This window comes from Capricornis sumatraensis, chromosome 18, assembly GCF_032405125.1.
Source record: "Capricornis sumatraensis isolate serow.1 chromosome 18, serow.2, whole genome shotgun sequence".
Taxonomy (NCBI): domain Eukaryota; kingdom Metazoa; phylum Chordata; class Mammalia; order Artiodactyla; family Bovidae; genus Capricornis; species Capricornis sumatraensis.
In genome coordinates, this window is record NC_091086.1 from 10,823,447 (window position 1) to 10,836,167 (window position 12,721).

At 43.3% G+C, this 12,721-nt stretch overlaps 1 protein-coding gene and 1 non-coding gene across 2 annotated transcripts in view; one reads left to right on the forward strand and one right to left on the reverse strand.

Moving 5' to 3' along the window:
• The window catches only part of UBTD2 (ubiquitin domain containing 2), a 60,350-nt gene extending 48,607 nt beyond the window's left edge, over positions 1–11,743 (reverse strand). The window contains exon 1 of the mRNA XM_068990617.1: positions 11,626–11,743. Within this exon, the coding sequence (XP_068846718.1) occupies positions 11,626–11,695 (70 nt within the window). The 5' untranslated portion in view covers positions 11,696–11,743. The remainder of the gene's footprint in view (positions 1–11,625) is intronic.
• LOC138094777 (U6atac minor spliceosomal RNA) lies at positions 8,754–8,879 on the forward strand. Its single transcript, XR_011146286.1, has one exon. It is a non-coding gene; the product is annotated as a U6atac minor spliceosomal RNA (small nuclear RNA).
• Positions 11,744–12,721: the final 978 nt, after the last annotated feature.

Consider the following 12,721-nt stretch of genomic DNA (forward strand, 5'->3'; position numbering starts at 1 on the left):
CTGGAGCCTACTGATTTCATCCAACATGCTCATTTAAAGGTAGCAGGTACAAGAGCAGAAGTGGAACCAGAACTGAAGAATTCTGACTCCTAAATCTTTTCATTACATGACATGGTCTTATTTAACAAGGTTCTTGCTCTAGAATTAAGTGAGCCTCCTATTAGGACAGTTATCATTTTCTCCCTAAAACCATTATAAAGTCAAAGATGTGCTTCACACAATTGTTAACTGAACCTAAAGTACTATGAGAAAACTGAAGTCGCTGTCCCCAGGTCCAATATAGCTTATGCTCTGAGGAGGTACGTAAATGCACAAAAATAACCAGGATACATTTTTGGGAAAAAGGGAGGGGGGACGTGGATTAAACAGTACAAACTTGCAGTTTTAAGAAGCACTAGTTATAAAGATCTAATGTTCAGTATGGTTATTGTTAATAATACAGTACTTTATACTCGAAAGTTGCTGAGAGGCGATCTTCAAGATTCTCACAACAAGAATGTGTTAATCATTCTGATTCTGGTAACTGTTTCACAGTGTATGTGCATATTATATCATGACATTGTATACTGTATCTGTCAATAAATAGTGGTCAATTAGTCCTCAATAAAGTTGAGGGAAAGAAGGAGGGAGGAGAATAAGCACTGAAGAATAGTGCTACGATGTTCAGGATGGCAGGATTAATTCTGGGCAGAAAAGAAAAAGTCTCACACTTTTTCAGTGATGAACGATTATCCCACTGTTGGAAGTTAAGACAGCAGAAAAGAAGCAGGAGAAGCTTGGACTCTGGATCTACTATAGCCTAGGAAGTAAAGAATCATACATATCCTGTTAGAATTAGATCTAATTCCCAATTACTCTTTCCCTGTGATACTTTTGTCACACAGACCACAGGCATGGAAACTATCTGAACAAATGCAAAGAAGCAATCTGACCTTGCTTATACCTACAAGTCAATTATAATAAATGCAAAAGCTATGTGAAGGGTTTCTTGTGATGTTAGAATTTAATCAGAAAGGCCCAAGAGTCACTAATTCATTATTTTTTAACATTGTGAGCAAATGTATCACTAACACTTCACACTCAAGTAAAATTTACATAAAATTATCCCCCACATGTAAATATTTCTTGTTCTCAGATGACTCCTCCAATAGAAATGTCATTTCTAAAAATTGAGCTATAGCGGAAACTTCTGCAAGTTTTACTGCAAACACGCAAAAGTTTGGCATACAATATCCAATGTACACTCAGTGATATTTAACCTCTCAGGTCAACATATGGAGTTCATTCCAAGCCACACTTAATTCTCGCTAGCTGCAAGCCAAGGAGCTGACGCAAGGCGCAACACACGCTTGACTGTTCCTGGCCAACACACATGCATCCCTAAGTACATACGCGCTAGCAAAGTCTCAACCTATGGTTCTTGAACTACCAGTGAATCATGAAGAACTTGCTGGTAGCCTAGTACTGCCCGATAAGCAGAAGCAGAAAGCTGGGTAGGTGGGAAGAATCAGATGCAGTGGTCCACCAAATGAAGATAAACCATTCAAGTGGTCTGCAGTAAGGAAAAATTAGAGAATCACTAAATCAGCAAACTGGTCATCATGCCCAAACACGATCACGTTGCTCACCAAAGCCAACCTGACGCTTTCCTGCGACGAGAAGACTGCGTTTCAGTCAAAAATCACGAGAGAGAAAACCAACTCACTACATAAAAGCGAAAGTTCCTTACTGTTATTAACACTCAATAATTATTCTCACTGGAAGATTCACCTGGATATAGTGCTATTAGCAAGGTGCAGCCAAAGCTTTGCATTTATAGTAAGAAAATTAGATTTTAGAATCCACTGATTAAAATTTCTCCCTAAGAAAGACAGGTGTCATAGACTAGGCCTATCAAAAATCAAAGGAATCCCTATATTTCCAATGGTTTAAATCTTCTGTTCATACTATGTAACTCTAGCCATTGATTCCTAAATATAAAATCAGAGATGAAAAGGACAGCTCATTTAGCAGCCATAATAAGACTCTTCATTTAAAATGTCTTTCCAACGTAAGTTCCCAGATAATCTTATCTGGGAAAAAACTTCAACCCTCTACTTAGTAAAAAATTGAAAACGAGTGGGACAAGCCCAGTGGGAGGAAGCAAATGAGGCAGGGGCTACCACACACCACACCAGTTTTTAATGTACACTGGAGTGCTTAATTTTTTTCTCAAAGAAGATTCAGCTTGCCCCATATGGTGGTATTTTCCAACTGTACCTTCCACTCTAATTTCAGTTCTCATACCTACTGAACCTATGTAGCTACCCAAAGTACCACTGTATTTCCAACCTACATTTTCTTGCTGGATATTTTCCTTTCGGTTCTTTCCACACAACTCCATTCCTCCTAGCAAAATCAGCCCCCTTCTGCTTTACATCAAGTAAATGCCTCCTATTTCACAGTATGTCTCTCTCCAATTGGTATGAAATTTTATGCATCCTCTCGTTAAGCCCCAGAGCTCACCAACCCAGAAAAACATGAAAGATTTTTACTTCTACTGTCACACTAGGGATAAAACGAGGAGACTTAATCTTTAGTCCCAGTCATGTTCAATTTGCTTCTTTCTTTTCTTTTTTTTATTAACCATAGGCACAGCCCTAAGAGAAGCAGCAAAAGAAAATTCAATAAACCTAGTGAGATGCCAAGTGTAAGTAATACACGAAACACTGGAAATACATAAAGAATAGGTTCCCATGATGTTCTTGAAGAAAGTAACCGATGTCTTGCAGAGAATGTGTCTGTTCTGAAGTTCACCAATCTCAAAGGGGCTGTTGGTATATTCTGGAGCTGGACGCCCAAGAAGTCTGTCTTATATTAGGATATGAGTACCAAACTACAACTAGAATGTCCACAACCACACTAAAATGAAAAGTTCAAATGCAATGACATCTATCAGTTTCACAGACAGACCTGTTTCCCAGCAACTCAACAAAATTCAGTATACTAAGTACTCACTACAGTCAGGTCCTGAGAGGTGATTTCTCATTTCTCTACTTTGTGAAAATTTCATGACTCAATTCTTAGTACTTTCCTCCTCTTTTCACTTAACTCGCAAGGAGATCCAACCAGTCCATTCTAAAGGAGATCAGTCCTGGGTGTTCACTGGAAGGACTGATGCTAAAGCTGAAACTCCAATATTTTGGCCACCTGATGTGAAGAGTTGACTCACTGGAAAACTCCGATGCTGGGAGGGATTGGGGGCAGGAGAAGGGGACGACCGAGGATGAGATGGCTGGATGGCATTATCAACTCGATGGACATGAGTTTTGAGTGAACTCTGGGAGTTGGTGATGGACAGGGAGGCCTGGCGTGCTGTGACTCATGGGGTTGCAAAAAGTCGGATAGAACTGAGCGACTGAACTGAACTGATAGCCTTCATTCCGGAGAAGGTAATGGCAGCCCACTCCAGTACTCTTGCCTGGGAAATCCCATGGATGGAGGAGCCTGGTAGGCTGCAGTCCATGGGGTCGCTTAGAGTTGGACACGACTGAGCAACTTCACTTTCACTTTTCACTTTCATGCATTGGAGAAGGAAATGGCAACCCACTCCAGTGTTCTTGCCTGGAGAATCCCAGGGATCGGGGAGCCTCATGGGCTGCCATCTATGGGGTCGCACAGAGTCGGACACGACTGAAGCGACTTAGCAGCAGCAGCAGCAGCATAGCCTTCATTCACTTTTACACCTTCAGCCAATTTCGCCAGCTGACTCCAAAGTCCACATTCATAATCCTGAACATTAAGGAGTTCCTTCAAAATTTAACTTCAAAATGATGTCCAACTTAAAAATTCTTCTGTCAATTAAACTTTAACATACTTACAGGTTGCGCTCTCCAGACAGCTTTCTTATTCCCCAAAATCTGACATGCCACCTCAGTATTCTTGGTTTACCCAGGTTCACAAATATGGGATTATTATATATATCCCCACATCCAAAAAACCACCAACTCTTGCCATGTCCCCCCTTAATGTATTCCTCTCTCCAGTCTCTTTCCACTGTAAGCAATCTTTACCAATGCTTCTCGAACTTGAACGTGCATGGGAACTGTTGGAGAACACTACTAAAATGCAGATTCTGATTAAGCAGTTTACGGCTAGGGCCTGAGAGTCTGCATTTCTAACACGCTCCCTCCTGATGACAGTGCTGCTGGTTGAGGAATCACACCTCCTAGCAGCAGAGGTCACTTCGTGTTCCTTTACTCTCTCAGCATGCGCACAATTTATTCAGTGGTATTTTTTATCTGTTTAAATAGTGCTTTTTAGTTGCCTCATACATGCACATTTTATTATGCTTTCCTAAAAAAGGATTCTAATATACGCAAGAAATAGGATAATGATTCCTTTTTTTGGAACAACAGCAACCAATACAAAGTTGGGCATACTATGGGTACTCAATGGTTGTTGATTGTAAAGTGCTTCCCCAGAAAAGACAATACTTATCTCTTGATTAAGAAACTGAAATGGGTTTATGGATCATGTCAAATTTTAAAAACAATTTCACTGCATATCAACCTTTTCATCAGATCTGACAGAGGAAATAAACTTAAAATGGCTTTCTATTCATAGTTAAAACAAATGTTAGTTATCATATTTGTAAATTACTGGTTATAGATTTATTCTTTATCCATCAGTGATTAAAAAATTTAAAACTGAAACTATACGCACAGGCAACAAAGGTACAAACAGATATACTGAACTTCATTAAACTTTTGTGAATCAAAAGACACCATCAAGAGCATGAAAGACAACCTACAGAATGGGAGAAAATATTTCCAAGTCATGTATCTTGTTGTTCAGCCGCTCAGTCATGTCCAACTCTTTGTGAACCCATGGACCACAGTACGCCAGGCTTCCCTTTTCTTCACCAACTCCTGGAGCTTGCTCAAACTCATGTCCTTTGAGACAGTGATGCCATCCAACCATCACATCCTCTGTCATCCCCTTCTCCTGCCTTCAATCTTTCCCATTATCAAGGCCTTTTCTAGTGAGTTGGCTCTTAGCATCAGGTGGCCAAAGTATTCAAGTTTCAGCTTCAGCATCAGTCCTTCCAAGAACATTCAGGACTGATTTCCTTTAGGATTGACTGGTTGGATCTCCTTGCAGTCCAAGGGACTCTCAAGAGTCTCCTCCAACACCACAGTTCAAAAGCATCAATTCTTTGGTGCTCCACCTTCCTTATGGTCCAACTCTCACATCCATACATGACCACTGGAAAAACCATAGCTTTGACTAGACGGACCTTTACTGGTAAAGTAATGGCTCTGCTTTTTAATATGCTGTCTACGTTGGTCAAAGCTTTTCTTCCAAGGAGTAAGCGTCTTTTAATTTCATGGCTACAATCACCATCTGCAGTGATTTTGAAGCCCCCCAAAATAAAGTCACTGTTTCTATTGTTTCCCCATCTATTTGCCATGAAGTGATGGGACCAGATGCCACGATCTTCGTTTTCTGAATGTTGAGTTTTAAGCCAACTTTTTCACTCTCCTCTTTCACTTTCATCAAGAGGCTCTTTAGTTCCTCTTCACTTTCTGCCATAAGGGTGGTGTCATCTGCATATCTGAGGTTATTGATATTTCTCCTGGCAATCTTGATTCCCGCTTGTCCTTCATCCAGCCTGGGATTTCGCATGATGTACTCTGAATATAAGTTAAATAGGCACGGTGACAATATATAGTCTTGACGTACTCCTTTCCCAAACTGAAACCAGTCTGTTGTTCCACATCTGGTTCTAACTGTTGCTTCTTGACCTGCATACAGGTTTCTCAGGAGGAAGGTACGGTGGTCTAGTAATCCCATCTCTTTCAGAATTTTCCAGTTTGTTGTGATCCACACAGTCAAAGGCTTTGGCATAGTCAATGGAGCAGAAGCAGATGTTTTTCTGGAATTCTCTTGCTTTTTCTATGATCCAGGGTTGGCATGGACGTTGGCAACTTGATCTCTGGTTCCTTTGCCTTTACTAAATCTAGTTTGAACATCTGGAGGTTCTCGGTTTATGCACTGCTGAAGCCTAGCTTGGAGAATTTTGAGCATTACTTTGGTAGCATGTGAAATTGTGCAATTGTGCAGTAGTTTGCACATTCTTTGGCACTGCCCTTCTTTGGGATTGAAATTAAAACTCATCTCTTCCAGTCCTGTGGCCACTGCTGAGTTACCCAAATCTGCTGGTATATTGAGTGCAGCACTTTCACAGCATCATCTTTTAGGATTTGAAATAGCTCAGCTGGAATTCCACCACCTCTACTCGCTTTGTTTGTAGTGATGCTTCCTAAGGCCCACTTGACTTTGCATTCCAGGTTGTCTAGCTCTAGGTGAGTGATCACACCATCGTGGTTATCTAGGTCATTAAGATCTTTTGGTATAGTTCTACTGTGGATTCTTGCCACCTCTTTTTAACATCTTCTGTTTCTATTAAGTCTACACTGTATGTCCTTTATTGTGTCCATCTTTGCATGATTTCTCTAATTTTCTTGAAGAGATCTCTAGTCTTTCCCATTCTATTGTTTTCCTCTATTTCTTTGCATTGATCACTTCGGAAGGTTTTTTTATCTCGCCATGCAATTCTTTGGAACTCATTATCTTGATAAGGGTTTAATATACAGAATAAATGTTAATATACTCTTACAACTCAGTAGCAAAAACAAAGCCCAAACTCAATTAAAAACAAAAAGGCAAAGGACTTAAATAGATATTTCTATTGAAAGAAGATATTCAAATGCCAAATGAGCACATTAACATCACTATTACAAAATGCAAGCCAAAACCATAAGATGTCCCTCACTTTCAGTTCAGTTGCTCAGTCGTGTCTGACTCTTTGCAACCCCATGAATCGCAGCACACCAGGCCTCCCTGTCCATCACCAACTCCTGGAGTTCACTCAGACTCACATCCGTAGAGTCGGTGATGCCATCCAGCCATCTCATCCTCTGTCGTCCCCTTCTCCTCCTGCCCCCAATCCCTCTCAGCATCAGGGTCTTTTCCAATGAGTCAACTCTTTGCATGAGGTGGCCAAAGTACTGGAGTTTCAGCTTCAGCATCATTCCTTCCAAAGAACACCCAGGGCTGATCTCCTTTAGAATGGACTGGTTGGATCTCCTTGCAGTCCAAGGGACTCTCAAGAGTCTTCTCCAACACCACAGTTCAAAATCATCAATTCTTCAGTGCTCAGCTTTCTTCACAGTCCAACTCTCACATCCATAGATGACCACTGGAAACCTGCTATAAAAGCTATAATTTTTAAAATGGGAAATAACAAGCATTGGTGAAAATGTGAAGAAACTAGAACCCTTGTATGCTGCTAGAAGAAATGTAAAATGGTGCAACCACTGTGGGAAAATTTACCTCTAAGAAGTAAACACAGAATTAACACGATCTCTCAATTCCTACGTTCTCCTAGGTATATATCCCAAAGCATTGAAAACAGGGATTTACTCTCTGTACACTAAAGTTCATAGCTGCATTATCCACAATAGCCAAAAAGTGGAGACAATCCAAACGTCCTGCAATGGATGAAGAGATAATCAAAATATGGCATGTACACACAATGGAATATTATTCAGCTATAATAAGGATTACAGATACTTGGTACAACAAGATAAACCTGTAAGACCTGTTAAGTAAAATATACTACCAACAAAACAATAAATATTGTATGATTCTACTTATATGAGATATCTAGAACAGGCAAATTAGAGACAAATAATAGATCAGAGGTTACTAGGGGTTAGGACGAGAGGGGAGCAAAGATATTGCTTAATGGATCCAGAGTCTGTTTGGAGTAATGAAAAACTCTGTAAATACACAGTGATGTATTGCATGCTGTGGATATAATTAATGCCATTGAAGTATACACTTAAAAGTGGTTAAAATAACAAGTTTTATATTTTACTAAAATTAAAAAAAAATAAACTAGAGGAAAAGGAAAAAGTCAGCATTCTTTATTTTAGCCCCAGTTTAAGCTCTAACTCTGCCATGTTAAGCAAGTTATTTAATTTCTCCCAGCATCAATCCATCTATAAAATATCCACCTCCCAGAGTTGTTGAAGACTAAATGAGAACATAATCACAATACCTGTTACACAATAAACACTGGATTAAATGGTAGCTGTTATTACTCAAAAGCATTCTTCTCATCAAGTAGGTGTTAAGGCTGCTATAAATGGATATCCAAAAGAATGCCACGATATTCTCAAGACACTCTGAAATAAAGAAGTCAATGTTTGAGATTTCCCTGGCAGTCCAGTAATTAAGAATTTGCACTTCCACTGCAGGGGCATGGGTGGCTTCGACCCCTAGTTGGGCAACTAAAATCCCATATGCTGCGTGCAGCAGCCAAAAAAACCCCCAATCAAGTCAATGTTCAGTATTCCGAGTTCTCCTCCTGTAAACCTAGAAGCTGGTGACCACCCTGGTCAGTACTCTTGGGATATCACTGAAGGCACAGAATAAATGACACACCCAAAGGTGAGAACCTACTTTGCACTGACATATCACTACCTTCACTAAAGGATCAAAATATGAAAAGGGAATTGGCTGTCTTCAATGAATTTCATTTTATTGTTTTTTATTCATATATTTCTTATTTTGAAAACTCATCAGAAATTTAATTACTTAGTAAATGCCATCGGCCACAGTCTTGTCTAGAGGACCTAAGTGCCAACCTCAGCATCACAATGTTATCATAATAAGGTGGAGAACTATACAAAATATGCTGTCTGGTGTTGTATGAAAGGAGAGAAGGTTAGCACTCCCCTTGACAAGGATGGAAGAGGCTCTCGGGCCTAACAACACGCATACGGTTAAGGCATTGCCACCTACTTCGTGGCATCTAACCACTGTTTTTGCAAAACCAATACAGTATTGTAAAGTAAAATAAAGTAATGAAAATTAAAAATATATATATATGCTGTCTGAAAATGTCAAAACAGCAGGAAATTCTAGGAGTGTGGAAGCCTGGAGAGCACTGTTAAATAATCTTGCATAAGTTCTATCATATAACTTTCTTGAATAAAATTAAACATTCAAAAAATGGTCAAAAAAGTTGAAACTCAAAAATTGATTTCTAGGCAAGGTATGCCAGAAGATACAGCAACTGATTCCAAAACAATACATAACACAAATCTTACAACATTAATAAGCCATTTCCATATTCTAAAAATTCCTACAAAAATTTCCCAAATTTCTTCAAAGTACTGCACCTAGAATGGAAGTTATTCTCAATATACACATTTATTTGCATACTTAAGAGACTTAAGATTCAGAGGGAAAGGGAAAGTACAGTACCTCAAATGGCCAAAAAAATTTTTTAAGTCATTTTACTAAGTCTGCTGATATTCAGAAAGTGAAGCCATCCTAAAATGATGATGTTTGCACAACACTGTGGATGTAATTAAATCTGTCATGAAAATCTTAAATCTGTCATGAAAAACATTGGGAAACTGTGTTTTACTCCATGCTGAAAAAAATTTTTTCATAGCCCAATATGTCCAGATTAAAACCACTACTGTATATCTGAAAAGTGAAGGATCTATGCCAACACCCTTAGGAAAAAGTCTCTCCCTCCCAAACAAAAATCTACTATAATAAGCTAGTAACTAAGTTAACCTGAAACACTCACCTGGGCTAATTCCTTTAAACCACAATTAACTCTTTAACTTTCATGACAATAATGGAGAATAAAGGCCTCCACAAATTAAATTCTAGAAACAATCCTTTTATCCCACACAGCTCACTCCTTCACCCCAGTTACATCAGGGTCATGCCTTCTCTCCAGAAATATAACCAAGGTTTCACGACTATTTTTCTAAACTTTACTCTGAAAAGGTAAAGCATAGCTTAAAATCCAGAGAACTCAGTTCTCAAAGAAGCTGACACTATAACTATCTAACTAGGTACCACTGATAATAATAAACTACCAAAAGCTAATACTTCTTGCTTTTAAAAGCCCGTGCTAATAACATCTGGCTGGTCAACAAGTCACACCACCAAAAGGCCTTAAAACCATAAATTAGTTCAAGTGCACTACCAACAAGAGAAAAATGTTGAATTAGAATGTTAAAATGAGTGTGAAAAAACTTAAACTACCTATAACAAGCACACTATCTATACTTAGCAAAAAGTAATACTACTTGTATAGTTCGGTACCATTAATGATCACCTCACCCACAGGATTTTGACCCTCAATTTGATCTTAACCCAAGGTTATTTTAAATCACGCCCCCTTTTATCTTGCTGCTTTGTTTTTACTGCAAATCTCATTGTTAACGTGCCACTGAGTAATTATGCTATGACTTGAAATGCACTACCAAGTACCGCTTTCCATGGGCAATTTTTTTTCAAGATGCTTTGCTGAGCTCTCAGTTTGCCCAGGATTTAGTCATACAGGATGCCCATACATTTTAATGAAGTAGCATGGCTAAACATCATGTAATCAGGACATTTACAAGTCAAAAGTTAGGTGTACATGGAGTTTAATGACAGGCAAGCAACTGGTCCAAATGCTAGCATGTTAAGAAAAAGTTGTAAACTCACCCACCCAAACGATTTAGTTTAGGAACTTACACCCCACATTTCTGTGACATCTGACATAAGGCTGGAACAAAACCAACACTGTCATCTTTGCTATTCCTAAAAGCTGTTTCTTCTTTACCTACAACATTCTGTCCTCTACACAAGGTATAGAATGGGCCCAGCAAGAGGTCATATAACTAAAAGTAGAATTAACTGGATTACTCTTCTCCTATACTACAACATTGATTGCATTAAAATAACTCTCCTCAGCAAACATATTTACAATAAAGTACAAGTGCGTTCCGTGTCGCAGAAACTTTTAAAGTACGGATCCTACTGGGGTAACAGCATTTGTACTTTTATCCTACATTATTTTCCTTTACGTAAGATGGATAGGAATTTGACTAGCCCACCCCGACAATGCACTGGCCCAATAACCCCAGGCTGGAGCAAGAAGCCACGTTTTACTCCGGCAGACCATTTCCCCACCCCTCGTTAAAATAATGCCTGTGGCCACTTGAGACTTCCCCAGCCGAGTTCCAGAAACTTGCAGGTTTAAATGGCCAAATTGGAACCAACCAGGGCAGCTGTCATCTGAAACTCAGGAAAGCGGAGACCAGCCAACTCTGCTGAACAAGGCCGGGTTCGGAGAGATGTGGCGGGGCCCGTCGGAGGGAATACATTAGGCTCCCCTCCCCAACCCCCCCCCCCCATCAGTTCGCTTTCCTGCAACCCCAGCGCCGCCATCCTGTTCCTGAATAATTAAACGGGCTGGAGAGGGAGCGAGGGCGCCAGAGGCAGTTTCTGGGCGAGTTTCCCCAGCCGAGGCGGTGGGGTCGAGAGGCCGTGGGCTACCTTCCCGGAGCGCGGAGTGCTTTTCTGGGGCGGGGGTGGGGGAGTCAGGGAAAAAAGGGGGCGACCCGGCGGCCGGCCGGAAGCGGAGCGCGGGGAGTGACGTGGAAGAGGGGATGACAAAGGGGCGCGGGGGCCCCGGCCGCGAGGCCCGCAGGGGCCGGGACAGGTGGCCAGGCCCGGCCGGGAACAATGGGGGGCCGAGGCTGCCCCCTGGCGCTCACCTACCTCCGGTGCCCTCCGAGTTCTCGTTGAGGCTGCCCGAGGAGTCGTGCTGGGCGCCCACACACCCGCCCATGGGGGCCCCCGGCGCCTCGTCCGCCACCTCCGGGCGCTCGTCCGGGCCCGCCGCCGCCTCCGCTTCCTCAGGCGCCGCCGCCGCCGAGCTCCGGACCAGCGCTCCGCTCCGCTCGCTCGCCGCGGCCCAGCCTCCGCCCCCCTCTCCGCTCCACCCACCGCCTTGGCTCGGCCCCTTCCTCCGCGCCCACTTCTACCTCAGTCCCCGGGCCGCCCGCCCAGCAGGCCTGGCCCGCGCGCCGCCCTCGCCTCCGGCTCGGCCCCGCCAGGCTGGGGCTGGCCCATCCCGGGCGGGCCGCGGCGCCCACCTCACGCCTTCACAGCCCCGCGCTCCCGCGTGCAGGCGAGCTCCGCGCCGGCGCCCCGCGGCCGCCAGACCCCATCGGCCCCCGCCCCGCGGCGCCGCCCTCCGCATCTAGGCCTGGGCTCCGCGGGGCCCTCCCGGAAAGGCCGGGGGGCGGGGCCGTGGGAGGCCGCGCGCTGATTGGCTGCGGGCGGGGCCACGGGCGGAGGGGCGGGGCAGGAGGCGGGGAGGCGCGGAGGGGATGCAAGGCGGGCGGGAGGGGGCCCCCCGAACCCGAGGGAACGAGGCGGCTGGGGGTTCCGTCCCCGGGAAGAGGCCGAGAAAGCGGGCGTGGAGGAGGGAGAGGGAGAGACGGGAATGAGCAGAGAAAGCGATGGAGGGGGAGAGAGCAGGACAGACGGAGTAAAAGTGAATAGGAAAAGTGGAAAGGGGAGAAATCGAGTTTCTGACTCCTCCTCCGGCGTCCCCTCCTTCTGGTAGAAGCGGGTCGGGAGCGGGCGGGGGTGGCGCACGGAGGAGTAGTGATGGAAGGCTCGCGGGCGGGGTCCCACGTACCCGGCGGAGGGGTGCTCCTGGCTGAAGATTGAAGTGCACCTTGTGGATTTGTGTAGAGTCCAGTGGGTTGCTATCCCAAGTCCTGGCTTCTCCTTGCCTGCCCCATCCCCCTGCCCCCCTGCAATCTCTGTGCCCCATTACTAGACGTAGAGGCGGTCTTTGTGGTTG